Here is a 14,478-nt window from a genome sequence, read left to right as displayed (position 1 = left end):
AGATCACTAATTGTTTTCATTGAAAGAAAATAAAGATATTAAAAGATTAGGTGATGTATGTGTGTGTTTCAGGCAGAAGATGGAAATAAAGAATTACCTAGAAAAAAACCAACTTAGTACACAAGTACTGATACAGTCACTGAAATAGAAATGCACAAGGGGATTCGTTCAGATCTGGTTCAGGGAGAGCAGGGTCCTTTTCACTGGCCTAGAGCAATGCTGTCCAGTAGAACTTTCCGCAGTGTTGGAAATCTTCGCTGTCCAGTGTGGTAGCCACTAGCCACGGGTGGCTCTTGAACGCTTGAAATGTGGACAGTGTGACTGAGGAGCTGATGTTTTATTTTGTTTTAATTAAACTTGAATTTAAATAGCCGCGTGTGGCTGGGAGCTACCAAATTGGTCAGTGCCAGTGTAGAGTAAGAAGAAAAAGGTGGAGTAGTACCGAAATCAGAACCAGCACGTTGGGCCAGATAAATTTCCATGTGCCTGGAACGTTTGGATCTTGAGGATCTTGAATGAGTAGTGGCCCTGGATGGGGGTGTGTGCCATGTAATAAGGTTGTTTGCATTTTCTCGTGTAACCGGCCCCTTCAACTGCTCCAGTAAGAAGTCTAGAAACTGCGGCTACAGAGCAGCAGTACTTGGGGAGGATCAGTCAAGTCCTGTCACCTCTGTTCGTCCTCTGAGCTGTAAGCCTTATGTTGTTTAAGCAGTGGGGGAGGGGGAGAGGGAGAGAGAGAATCTCAAGCAGGCTCCACGTCCAGCACAGAACCAGACACGGGGCTCAGTGTACGACCCCTAGATCATGACCCGAGCCAAAACCAAGAGTCAGAGGCTTAACCACCTGAGCCACCCAGACGCCCCTGATCTATAAGCTTTTTGAAACGCAGGTGTTTGTTTCCACTTTGTCATGTTTCACTGGGTCTTTGATTGCTTCTGCAGCAGTTCTCCAGAGAAAAGGTTGTAGTTAGTGACTCACAGCCCTTTGGTATCAAGAGCTGGCATTTACTATACTAGTTGGTTAATAGGTTTTATTATCTAGAGTTTGGGATTTACTGCCTCTGAGGCAGCAATTGTGCTAATCCTCGTGTGAGTTTCCCTTCCTCCTCTCTAGGGTGACACTCAAAAGAATAAAAAGACACTGTCCTGCCATTCCAGCTTTTGTGTCACAGGAGGCAGATAACCAGAATTATATGATGGCTTTCTTCATATTGATGAGGTTGTAGCAATTAAAGATAGAGATGGTGTGTACCTCATTGATTTGCAACTTCTACGGAGTTTAAATTAATTGAGAGCAAGCCAAGAATAAAAAAACAGATAAATAGGTACACTCATATTCTATATTTGTAAACCCACCCCATTCATTGTTGCAAATCCTGTGCCCATATTTGTCTACAGTTATTACTATGAACTTGAAGCTAAATTTGAAAACTCTGGCACAAAGTAGAGATGATCTTTCCCTATAGTAAGAAGTGTGCTGTATGTACACAAAGGAAATGTTATATTGAGAAACTTGATGAGAAGAATCACTGCTTTGTTTTCTTCTGGGGTTTAGCAGCATATTGTTTATTGGGATCACACTTCAGTGTCCTAATATCTGTTCTCCATGTCTCCTAGAAGACTGTCACTACAGCTTCTATGATTACCACAAAGACACTACCTCTCGTCTTGAAAGCAGCAACTGCGACCATGCCTGCCTCTGTTGTGGGCCAGAGACCTACCATTGCTATGGTGACCGCCATCAACAGTCAGAAGGCTGTGCTCAGCACTGATGTGCAGAACACACCAGTCAACCTCCAGACGTCTAGTAAGGTCACTGGGCCTGGGGCAGAGGCTGTCCAAATTGTGGCAAAAAACACAGTCACTCTGGTAAGCCAGCAGCTGCTACTCATGTGTGCCCACATGAGAGGGTTCAGGATATGCATTTGTAGAGTATATCCATTTTATGCTCCTGCTGGATTTTTTAGTCGCCGCCATTCAGCCATACCAAGTTTTCCTTTGGGGCTGACAAGAGAATATGGCATTCGTACTATCTGCTCAAATAACTGTAGAGGTGTCCCTTGACACCAAGGACCAAAATCCATTCAGTGCATTATCTGCAGTCAAAGTGTGACTTGACTTGGGGAGGAATGTCCTTTGCAGCGGCACGCGCACTGTTTCATGTAGCTCTCTCCATCCTAGTCGCAGACCTGCCTGTGAAACTTGAGTGCTTACACTCTCTGGTTCTGTATTACCCATTTGGGGAAAACTCCCTGCTGAACTCCTTTGGTTCACTATCCCTTGAAATTGGCTGCACCCAGGAAGTACTAGAAAAGGCTGAGGCAGTTTAAAAATATTCAAGAAACTCACAAATTAACAGTGTCCATGTCCAGGGTCTATCAGAATAAAAGATCCCTTGAAGAATTAACTTGAGCAAAAACTGTTCATGAGATTCTAGGGTAAAACCATTTAGAAATTGATGCTCTCTGAAGCTTGGGGCGAAATATAACCAAATTGTGGTTTTAAAGTCTGTTCTTAAAATTGCAGCTAAGAGCTCTTGGTGGCTTTTGAATGATGACCAGTGATGAGTAAAACTAGACAGCAGTAAAGTGAAGCTTCAGCACTTACCAGGAATCTTGAGAGAAGCGACCAGTTATCTCAGCCAAATGCTGAGAGTTAGGAAATTCTCTATAGGAATAAAGCCATTCACTGCTAGATACAGCTCTTATATTAGGAGAAAGCCCATTTGGCCAGGCAGCAAGTTTGATTTTACTTTGGATCCAGTCTTGACTTTTTAAATATGTACGTGCAAGAGTTCTTGAAAGTCAAAGGAAATTGTCTAAGATTGCCGAGCCTGCTGTGTTTTACATTAGGCTGTAAGGACACAGAAATGTGGTTGGTTCATTTTGTAGGGTAAAACATGCAGTTGGGAGAGTAAAAAAGTTTTCTTCAGGCAGTGTTAGTTCAGGTGGTTAATTCTACAGTGAAAACTTTTAGAAAATATTGTCTGACCCAGAGAATAGCGATGCAGTAAATACTCTAAGAACGCCTAGCTTTGATATTGAACAATTATTGTCGTCTGTGGTTTATTTATTTTTCCCATTTTTTAGCAGGTTCAGGCAACACCTCCTCAGCCCATCAAAGTACCACAGTTTATCCCTCCTCCTCGACTCACTCCACGTCCAAACTTTCTTCCACAGGTGAGTAAACCAGTGACAAGCCCAGTGATGGGTTAGAACAGACAGAAGTCCTTGTGGGCCCTTTCTAAGCAGCCTGAAGTATGGTTATCCATTCAGCTTTGTTCAGATCTTACTTAGTTAGCTAAAGGTTCTAGATGCTGATTTCTATACTGTGAAGAAGTTTATTTGATCACCAGGTTTTCTTAGCAAAGACCAAAGGCAGTAGCAGGGGGATGTAAGGAAAAGGAGGATTTAAGATAGCACCATTTTAAACCTTACGATGTTAACTTACTGGAAGTTTAGCCAAACCTGCCTGCCAGTGGGGAAGGAATGCAGTCACTACTTTTTTTTTTTTTCCTGTATGCCAAAGAGAGTAGGGAAGGAAACAATAGCTAAACTAACCAGTAGAAACCAGAGAAATTTAGCTTTACTCTGGAAGTAATGGCATTAAGCATCATTTTTAAACATAAAAATGCCCATAAAAGTTTAGACTAGGGGTCCACACAGCGAACTTTCTACCTAGACCCAAGCAGCTCTGCTTGCCCATATTGCCCTGGGAGTATTCTTCTAGCAGTTGGACTGAGCTCACTGTTCTCATTGCAGGATGTCAGGATTGCCCCAGTCTGCGTTTTGAAGGTACTTGACTTGCCTAGTAGAAAGGCTAGGAGTTCCCATCTGAGGCCCCACGTTGTAGGCAAAGAGAAGAGAAAGGAATTTTGGGGTCACTGGGGTCACTGGACATAGGTGATTTCCAGATTGCCTGTGCAGTAGGTTTGGGCATTGAGAACATGAGATAAGGTGATTTCAATCATTTATCCAGTAGAGCCTTAATAAATACCTTGGGTATCCAAAAAGTCAGTTTTTAAGACAGATAGTTCTCTGCTCTCAGAGAGCTTCAGATCTGTGTACAGGCAATCACAGTGTCCATTATGGGAAGTACAGGGTAGTCTGACGGAGGGACACCCAACTCATTCTTAAGAGTATTCTAGAAAGTTCCTTAGAAGAGTCGACATTCAGTCTGAGACCTAAAATGCTAGTCAAGTTAGCCTGACAAAGTTTTGGGGGAAGAATAAAAATGTCCCAGGCAGAGGGTAGAGCATATATGCAAATCCAGTATGGAGAGATGCATGTAAGCCTAAGGAACCAAAAAGCAGTTTGGTGTAGCTAACCATAGTGGGCCATGTAACTGAGGCTAGGGTAAAAGGTGAGGCTAGAGAAGCCCATTGTGCCAGAGCCTGTGGAGCCTTCTAGACTATGTAGGAATTTGGGCCTTATCCCAAAAACAGTGGGGATCCATGAAAACCTTTCCAAACAAATACTTGAAATGATCAGATTTTGTTTTAGAAAATTCCGTCTTGTCATTGTGTGGAGAATAGATTGGAGATGATCAAGACTGTGGGCAAGAAGAATAGTTAGGACATCATCAACAATAATAGCTAATGTTTAAAGACTCCTGCTGTGTGCCGGTTACTGTGCTCGGCACTTTCTGTGGGTTATCTATTTTAATCCTCACAACAGCCCTGTGAAAGTAGGTATTATTTTTTTTAGGTAGGGAACCTAGGGCTTAGTGCATGTTTTCCAAACAGTGGGCCATGACCGGTTAGTAGGCTATGTGAAATCAATTTAACAGATTGTGACCCGAGTTTTTAAATTAAATGAACAAAACAGAATATGAGATATTAGAGCATATAGCACATATGCAATGTCTCATGAAGTTTCGTTTTATAGAGATACAGATCTACGTCTATATGCGTGTACAGGTCACGGTAAGAAATGCATTCCCTACTGTGTGTCTGCAGCAGCCACCACACAGTCATCTTAAATTCAGCTGAGTGTTCAGATTCATGAGACTGTCAGGGCCCACGCTTGGTACCAGTCTACTTGGAGCAACACAAGACAGAAACCAGAGCTTACCAGCAGACAGCATCAGACATTTTTTTGTCACCCCATATAGCAGTCTCTACAGCTGTCCAGTGATAGCTGAGGTGCAGGGAAATGAGACCTTGATCAGGACGGTGGGAGAGCCATCTTGGCACAGAAGTCTTGTGCCACACAGGACAGTGTATCTTGTAACAATTCCGTAGTCATGACTTTCAAGCCCCCCGCCACTGGACATGCTCAGTTACAAAAGTCACCCCACTTCATGAACCCAAAACATGGTGTCCCATCGAGTATTTATAATTCTCCCCATTCAGATTCAATTTAGCAGTAAGCAATCATTTTTACCATAAGCAATGTTGCCTGGTAACATAGTTGACATTCTTACCCTTCATCAGGTTTCCAGGGGAACAGAGCTGGAGAGTTAACTGCAGGTCAATCTTTCATGCATAAGGGGAAAAGATTTTGCCCATAGGGTCACTGTACAGAAAGTTTGAAAAATGCTGGCTTAGATCAGGTATGTTACCTGAGGTTAGCCGGCTAGTAAGGAGTAGGAACCAGGATTAGAACCCAGGCAAGGCTGACCCCATGTTTTTAATCATAATTTTTTGTCACGGTTCCGGTAAGCCAAACGTAAGGTAGAGCAGTGGCAGGATGAGAATAGAAAGTAGCCATATTTGAGAAGGTTTTAGGAAGTAGAGGTGGAGTGGGAAGCATCAAGAACGGTTCTGAAGTTTAAATAGCAAGAAAAGACCATTTGCTGAGGGGGTGATAATAGGAGGAAGGAGAGCGTTGGAGGAAGAAATAGGTGAGTTTTGGACATTTTGATTTTTTTGTTGTTGTTTTTAAACATTTTATTTTTAAGTAATCTCTACGCCTAACGTGGGGCTCAAACTCACAACCCCGGTATTAAGAGTCACACGTTCCACTGACTGAGCCAGCCAGAAACTCCTAGACATTGTGATTTTTAATTTCTTGGGAGACTTCCAAGTAGAGATATATGACAGGCAGTTGAGTATAGGATTCTGAAGTTCAGGAAATGTCTGATCCTGAGATACTGAGTATGGACATCTTCAGTACACAGATGGTAATTGAATCCCTGGGATAGGTGAGAACTCCCAGGAAGAGTGAGGAGAAGAAAAGAGGTTCCAGGACAAAACTCTGAGAAATACTTACATTTAGAATTGGGCAGAGGAAGAGGAAGCCCACAAAGGTGACTTAGAGCAGCCAAGAACAGGGAGTTAGAGAGCAAGGAGCCACGCTGAATTGAAGCCACGGATATGAAGAAATTTAGAATGTGAATTAAGACCAGCGGCAGCATTATTACTGAACTGGGCACAAATCCTGGCTGGGACCAGTCTCTGGATTAGGCATTTGACCTCAGCCTGAAGAGGCAGCATGTTATGCGAGAGGGAGCTAAGGTTTGGATTCAGAAGAACCACATTGTAGGGTAACATTTGGACCCTCTTAAGAGCTGATGAGTCTTTTATAAGATTATATATCCTGATAGCTGTAGAATTAATAACACTAAAATGAATATTAATAAATATTGGTACTAAATACCATTTCACATATAAAGTGTGAAAGACTTTGTCTTAGACTTACAAGACTTGAGAAATTTCTTCAAGTAATATGATAATTATCCTCTCTTTCCCCGTAGGTTCGACCCAAGCCTGTGGCCCAGAATAACATTCCTATTGCCCCAGCACCTCCTCCCATGCTTGCAGCTCCTCAACTTATCCAGAGGCCCGTCATGCTGACCAAGTTCACCCCCACGACCCTCCCTACCTCCCAGAATTCCATCCACCCCGTCCGTGTCGTCAATGGGCAGACTGCAACCATAGCCAAAACGTTCCCCATGGCCCAGCTCACCAGCATTGTGATAGCTACTCCAGGGACCAGACTCGCTGGACCTCAGACTGTACAGCTTAGCAAGCCAAGCCTTGAAAAACAGGTACAGGCAGAGTATGCATCTGTTTCTGGCAGTAGTGGCCTTGCCATCGAGGCTGGACTGTCTCTAAATACAGTCTCCCAAGAAGAGCACCATTGTCAGTAACCTGTTGTTTACCATGTGATCATTTATCCACAGTGCAAAAGGGCCAGTCTTACTGAAGAAAGTTGGGTTGCTTTCCCCACCATCCGCTTACAGATGGATTCAGGTTCCTGTGGGAGTGCGCTCCCCCTGCTGGTTCTGAGCAGAAATTCACAGATGGGTTCTGCTGCTCTCAGGAAGCACAGAGATAAGATACGCAGAAAATGGCATATTCGTTTTGGCCCAGTAAGAATCCAGATGAGGATATCACTGTGAAAGTCAGGAAGAGTAAACAAAATAGGGAAAGGGATTTCATTTGACAGATTTCCCCTGGTTATTGCAGATAACAAAGAACCAAATGAAAAAATTAAAATTACTAAAAAGCCTCTTTTTAACTCTAGAGAATACAGCCGTTTTAGCTCAAATATTAAAGTCTCTCATGTATACTTCTAAAGTCAGATTTTCTGTTAAAAACACAAGGCTAGAGAAATACAAGTAATCTCCAAAAATACTTAAGGGTTCTGTGACAGAAGACTTCTAAAAACAAGAAAAAGGATTTATAGGCAGTCACCATGTTCTATTTAAAGAAAGACCAGTGATGAGAAAGAAGAATTTTTGCAAAGAAAAGCATCCTCTTTCAAGAAAGTTGCTTTAAAAAGTCATTGACCTATTTCTAATTGCTCAGGCTTGAGTTCTCATTCATCTGAAAATAGTCTCTGGTGATCCTGAGTCTTCTGCTTCTGGATGGCTGACCATGATTCAGAGAGGCTGGCCAGATGGTGGGAACGAGAGGCTTCCTGCTGCCTTGGCCTTCTTGAACAGAGGATCCTTATGCATAGAGCACCGGCTTTCTATCCAGACAGCTCATAAATGCAGCAGACCTTGCACTAAAAAGCTGGGTACTAAAACCTCGTGCTCAGAAAACACAAGGGAAAACAGATCTCTTTTCCTGGGGGAACCTACTGAAACCCCAGAAAGTGCTTTGAGGAACATTCAGAAAAAATTAGATACGTATGCTTTATGTCCTAAGTTTTCAAACTTAGTTGCAGCAGAACTTCATTATTAAAATATGAAAGCGAGATGCTCAAGCTGGGGAGTTTGGATAGGGTCGTGTTTGGAGATCAGTGGCCCTCACGTCCTGTGCTGGCTCTCAGAACCTGAAGAGCCTTAGAGTTCCAAAGAATGTGGTTTCAAAACTCTCTTTTAGATTACCAAATAGTATTTTTCTCTGAGCTCTTTTTTAACAAAGATACTTTTAGGAGACATTTTTTTCAGTTTCATCTTTTTACATTTCTTATTCTTCTGATTACATCTAAGATAGTACATATTTCTTATGAAAGAAAACTCAAACATTACAGAAATATATAATGTACAAAATGCATCCACCCCATAATCTATGGGAAAAGTAAACTTCCCCCATAATTCTAACCCCTGACACTTAAACAGTATAAACAGTTCAACTTGTATTCCTTCACATATTTTCCTTGCACCTACTAACATTTTTAAAGCAAAAACCAAAATTAAACAATATGTATTTTGTAACTTGCTTTTTTTCATATTAGATCTTGAATATCTTTTCATGTTCTGGCCTTACATGTTCATAGAGTTTTTAATTTTAATTACAATACCATAAAAATGTACCCAGGAATTCTTAAAAAATTTTTTAAAATGTCTTTCCTAGCAGTAAATCCCACAGTCTCTCTTCTTATTGATCTAATGGAGGAATCCAGTCATTGCTAATTTTAGTGTAGCAGACCACCTGGCCTAACAGGCTTGCGGGCCACTAAGCTCAGTCAGCAGGGTGCTCTTTAGACCAGACTCCATTCTCAGAATCCTCTGACTTCAGATCTTTCTGCTATCCTTCTTTTCTGTGTTTCATTTCCAATATCACATTTATAGTGATTAGGAGATCTCATAGCTGGGCTAAGAGTGAAGCAATATAAATATTTTAGCCACAGAAGTACTACTTACGGTTTGCTCAGTTATCAAAACCTGTGTCCAACATTCTCTGTGTGACCAGGCTAGATGGGCCGCTTTCTGTTTTCTTCTGTTCCCTTTAGGGTGATAACATTCATTTAATAAAAATGTGTTGATTACATGCCAGCTGCTACGCTGAATGTGATGCCTGAATACAAGGGTGGATAAATCAATGCCTAAACCCTCACAGACCTCAGTGTGTAGTGCATTTAGGACAGGTACGGACAGAGGCTGTGCCTCCAGGGGAGGAAGCATGGCAAGTTGTGCGGTTTCAGAGGCCTTCCACCTTGGCCTAGAAAAGGAAGAAGTCAGTGTCAGTTATAACAACAGTGTCTCATGTCTCCTTCCCCTGTCAGGCATTACCAACTTCCTTATCCACCCCAGATAAGAGCTCCCCTGTCTTACCCTTATTAGAAGCCACATTACATTGTGGCTCTGAGAAAATGAGTACTAGAGTTTAAGGAGCTTTGAGGCTGGAAACATGTTTTGGCAGAAAAGTAGAGCCAGACAAACTTACATCCGCCATTTCACTGCTTTCTATGTCCCTGTCTCTCCAGCCCTCTGTGAAATGGGCTGAACACCTGCTAATTATGCACTGAGCTAAAGCATCTAAAGTGCATTAGACTGATGCAGTTCTCAGGAATTAGGTTTGTATTTTACCCACTCCACCCTCCCCCCACCACAAAGACCTCTATGTATGTCCCCAAGGTAAGCTACTGAAAAAAAGTCCTGGGTTCTTTGGGAAAAACTGCCAGATTGCCACCCATTTCCCTACTTCTATATATATCTCGCATAGCAACTTACACTAGATCCTCTAAAAAAGGAGTGCTTCCAAATGAGAATATTATCCAATGTATTATCTTCAAATCCCAGTCTTCTCTCTTGGGAAACATGAGCTGGTGACTCTTCACCTTCCACTTTAATACTGATGCTGTAGCAGGGAGAATAGATCCAAGTGACCAGAGGTGGATTTTGCATTGCCTTCAATCCAAATTTATTTAACCTTGATTGATGAAATTATTTGGACTAATTTTGCAAGTGACTAATTTTGATTATTCATGCAGCCAAATTTCAGAAGATGAATTTGGAATTCAGGGTATAAATGGTTAACTTAGTTTTTCTAATGTTGTTCAGAGTGTTTGATTTCTATCTTTATCATACCAAAAAGAACAGGATTTCTAAATTCAAATGGTCATGGGTGCGAAGCAGTAAACGTAAATGAGTAAAGCAGGCTGGAAGTTAACACGTGAACTTTTTATTTTTCAGTTTTTAATGGGAGCATGAGTACAAGAGATATTCCAATTTTGTCCTTAATTTCTCTTTGAGATAGTAAGACAAGCATGATAAAATTGACCATTTGGCCTTGGTGGCAGAAAACCATAGAAGGTGGAAGAGACTGTGTAAGCCAGAAAGTAATATATGCCATCTCAAGGAAGCAACTACTTCTTGACGATAGCCAATTTTTTTATCATATGGAAACTTTTCCTTTAAGAAAGACCAGAAATCCAGATATTTTGAGAAATCACCTAGTTTTAAAAATACTGATAACTGTTTAAACACCGTGTAGGCAAAAAAAAAATAACACCTGCAGGGCAGCTTCACCTCTGGGTAAGTGGTTTATAATGTCTGACAAAGACCGAACTTTTAGTTTACTTGTTTTTTGTTTGTTTGTTTGTTTCCCTTTTTTTTTCACTTGGGTGAAATTCATACCACCTAAAATTAACCATGTTGAAATGAAGAATTCAGTAGCATTTAGTATATTTACAGTGTTGTACAACCACTATTTACAGTTGTTGTACAACCACAACCTCTATCTAGTTCCAAAACATTTTCTTTACTCCAAAATAAAATCCAGTATCTCTTAAGTAATTACTCCATTCGCTCCTCTTCCTGCTTCTGGCAGCCACAAATCTGCTTTCTGTATCTACAGATTTACCCATTCTGGATATTTCATATAGGTGGAATCATATAATATGTTGCCTTTTGTGTCTGGCTTCTTTTACTTAGCATATTTTCCAGATTCATCCACATCATAACATGCATCAGTACTTCATTTCTTTTTAGTCCACTGTATGTATATACCACAACTTGTTTATCCGTTCATCCATTGATGAACATTTGGGTTATTTCTACCTTTTGGCTATTGGCAATAGTGCTGCTATGAATACTCATGGACAAATATTTGTTTGAATATCTGTTTTCCATTCTTTGGGGGTCTATACCTAAGTGGAATTGCTGGATCATGTAACAGTTCCATGTTTAACTTTTTGAGGGACTGCCAAACTGTTTCCGAAGCAGCCGAATCCTTTTCCATTCCCACCAGTAGTGTATGAGCATGCCATTTTCTCTGCATCCTTGGTAATACTATTATTTTCTCTTTTTAAAAATTATAGCCATCCTAATGGGTATGAAGTGGTATTGCATTGTGATTTTAATTTGCATTTCATTAATGATTAAAATTGTTGGACATCTTGTGCTTGTTGGCCATTTGTATATTTTCTTTAAAGAAATATCCAAGTTCTTTGCCAATTTCTGTATTGGGTTGTTTGTCTTTTTTGTTGTTGAATGGTAAGGGTTCCTTGTATAATCTGAATACTAGACTCTTATCAGATTTACAGGTATTTTCTCCCATTCTATAGGTTGTCTTTTCACTTTTTTTTTTTCTGGAAGCCTGTGTTTTCCTCATTTTATGGGTGGTGTCCTTTGATACACAAAACTTTAATTTTGGGGGCGCCTGGGTGGCTTAGTCATTAAGCATCTGCCTTCGGCTCAGGGTGTGATCCCAGAGTCCTAGGATCGAGCCCCACATCAGGCTCCTCTACTGGGAGCCTGCTTCTTCCTCTCCCACTCCCCCTGCCTGTGTTCCCTCTCTCGCTGGCTGTCTCTCTCTCTCAAATAAAGAAATAAAATCTTGAAAAAAAAAATTAATTTTGATAAAGTCCAATTTATCTGTTTTTTTCTTCTGTTGCTTGTGTTTTTGTGTTGCATCTAGGAATCCATGGTCACATCTAAGGAAATGAAGATTTACCCCTAATTTTTCTTCTAGGATGTTGTATGGTTTTAGCTCTTATATTTAGGTTAGTAGTTCATTTTGACTTAATTTTTGTATAGAATGTGAGATAAGGACCCAACTTCATTCTTTTGCGTGTGGATATCCATTTCTTCTGGCACCATTTTTTGAAGAGACTTTCCCCATTTGAATGATCATGGCACCATTATTGAAAACCAGTTGGCCACTGATGTATGGATTTATTTCCGGACTCTCAATCCTGTTCTGTTGGTCTGAAGATCTGTCTTTGTGCCAGTACCAACCACACTCTCTTAATTACTGTAATTTTGTAGTAAGTTTTGAAATTGGGAAGTGTGAGTCCTCCAACGTTTTTCTTTTTCAATATTGTTTTGGCTATTCGTGGTTCCTTGCAATTCCCACATGAATTTGAGAATTGGTTTTTTCAATTCTTCTGCCAAAAAAAAGGCCGTTAAAATTTTAATAGAAATTATATTGAATCTGTAGGTTGCTTTGCATAGCATTTTTAACAATATTAATTCTTCCAGTTCTTGAACATGGTTTTCTTTTCATTTATTTAGGTTTTCTCTATTTCTTTCAGCAGTGGTTTATAGTTTGCAGTGCACAAGTCTTTTATCTCCTTAGTTAAATTTGTTCCTAGGTATTTTATTCTTTTGGATGCTATTATAAATGTAATTGTTTTCTTACTTTACTATTACAATTGTTCATTACTGTTATATAGCAATACAGCTGATTTTTGTGTTCATCTTGTACCTTGCAACTTTGCTGAGTTTCTTATTGGCTCTAATAATTGTTTGTGGATTCTTTGGGATTTCTATATGTAAGATCTCATCCTTTGCAAATAGAGATAGGTTTACGTTGTCCTTTCCAATGTGGATGCCTCTTCCGTCTTTTCTTGCCTAATTGCTCTGGCTAGAACTTCCACCACAGTGTTGAACTGCACTGATGGAAGTTGGGCATACTTCTCTTGTTCCTGATCTCAGAGGAAAAGCTTTCAGTCTTTTGCCATTGAGTATGATGTTAGCTGTGGTTTCTCATTGCTGCCCTAGAAGTTTCCTTCTATTCCTAGCTTTCTGTTTTACCATGAATGAGTGTTCAGTTGCTTTTCCTGCATTAATTGAGATGGTCGTGTGTTGGGGGGGTTGCCCTCATTTATTAATGTGGTTTATTACATTCCTTTCATTCCTGAGATAAATTCTACTTTGTTATGGTGTACCATCCTTTTATTTTTTTTTTTTAAGATTTTATTTACTTAGAGAGAGTGCAAGCATGGGGGAGGGGGTAGGAGCAGGGGGGCAGGAAGAGGAGTAGAGGGGGAGGGAGAGGAAGAGGGAAAGAATCCCAAGCAGACTCCATGCTGAGCGCAGAGCCTGACAAGGGGCAGGGCTCAATCTCACAACCCTGAGGGTCGTGACTGAGCCACCCAGGTGCCCCTGTATCATCCTTTTAGTATGCTGTGAGATTCAGTTTGCTAGCATTTTATTAAGAATTTTTCACTATATTCATAAGGGACATTGGTCTGTATTTTCTATTTTTGGGGTGTCTTTGGCTTTGATATCAAGGTAATAACTGGCTTCATAGAACAAATTAGGAAGTGTTAATTCTTTAAATGTTTGGTAGAATTCACCAGTGAAGCTGTCTGGTTCTGGACTTTTTGGAGAGGATTTTAATTACTGTTTCAATTTCTTTAGTTGTTACAGGTCTGTTGAGATTCTCCATTTCTTCTTGAGTCAGTTTTGGTAATTGGTGTGTTCATAGGAGTTTGCCCATTACACCTCTATTATTTAATTTGTTGGTAATTCTGCAGTGTACTCTCTTCTAATCCTTTTTATTTCTAAAAGATTGGTAGTAATGTCCCCACTTCTACTTACAATTTTTGTGATTTGTGTCTTCTCTCTTTTTTTTTTCTTAGTCTGTCCAACTAAAGTTTCTCAATTTTGTTGATCTCTTCAAATAAACGACTTTTGGTTTCATTAATTCTATTGTTTTTCTGTTCTCCATTTCATTTATTTCCACTATTAACTTTTATTCTTTTCTTCCTTCTACTAGCTTTGGGTTTAGTTCTTCTTTTTCTAGTTCCTTAAAGTTTTTTCTAGTTCTTTAAGGTTTAAAGTGAGGTTATCGGCTTGAGATCCTTCTTATTTTTTAATGTAAACTGTTTGAGCTATAAATTTCCTCCTGAGCACTGCTTTCACTGCATCACATCAATTTTGGTATATTGAGTTTTCATTTTTATTCCTTTCAAAGTATTTTCCAATTTCTCTGGCTATTTCTTCTTTGACCCATTGGTTGTTGAAGAGTACATTGTTAAGGTTCCATATATTTTTAAGTTTTCCAGTTTTCCTTTATTGTTGATTTCTAGCTTCTTTATGTTGTGGTCAGAGAAGAAACTTAGTATTATGTAAG

The 14,478-nt window shown here is 40.1% G+C and overlaps 1 protein-coding gene across 12 annotated transcripts in view; it reads left to right on the top strand.

The window, feature by feature from the left end:
- The window catches only part of PHF21A (PHD finger protein 21A), a 188,515-nt gene that overhangs the window by 141,102 nt on the left and 32,935 nt on the right, over positions 1–14,478 (top strand). For 10 of the 12 annotated variants that reach the window (XM_045808738.2, XM_045808734.2, XM_087854775.1 and 7 more), the window contains 3 exons: positions 1,617–1,868; positions 3,089–3,178; positions 6,696–6,989. In XM_045808738.2, coding sequence (XP_045664694.1) covers positions 1,617–1,868; positions 3,089–3,178; positions 6,696–6,989 — 636 coding nt within the window. The remainder of the gene's footprint in view (positions 1–1,616; positions 1,869–3,088; positions 3,179–6,695; positions 6,990–14,478) is intronic. The other 2 variants (XM_045808744.2, XM_045808742.2) reach the window with 2 other exon arrangements.

This window comes from Ursus americanus, chromosome 24 (assembly GCF_024610735.1).
Source record: "Ursus americanus isolate L20-20 chromosome 24, mUrsAme1.1.p, whole genome shotgun sequence".
In the NCBI taxonomy this organism is placed as follows: domain Eukaryota; kingdom Metazoa; phylum Chordata; class Mammalia; order Carnivora; family Ursidae; genus Ursus; species Ursus americanus.
This window is presented reverse-complemented; position numbering and strand designations above follow the sequence as displayed.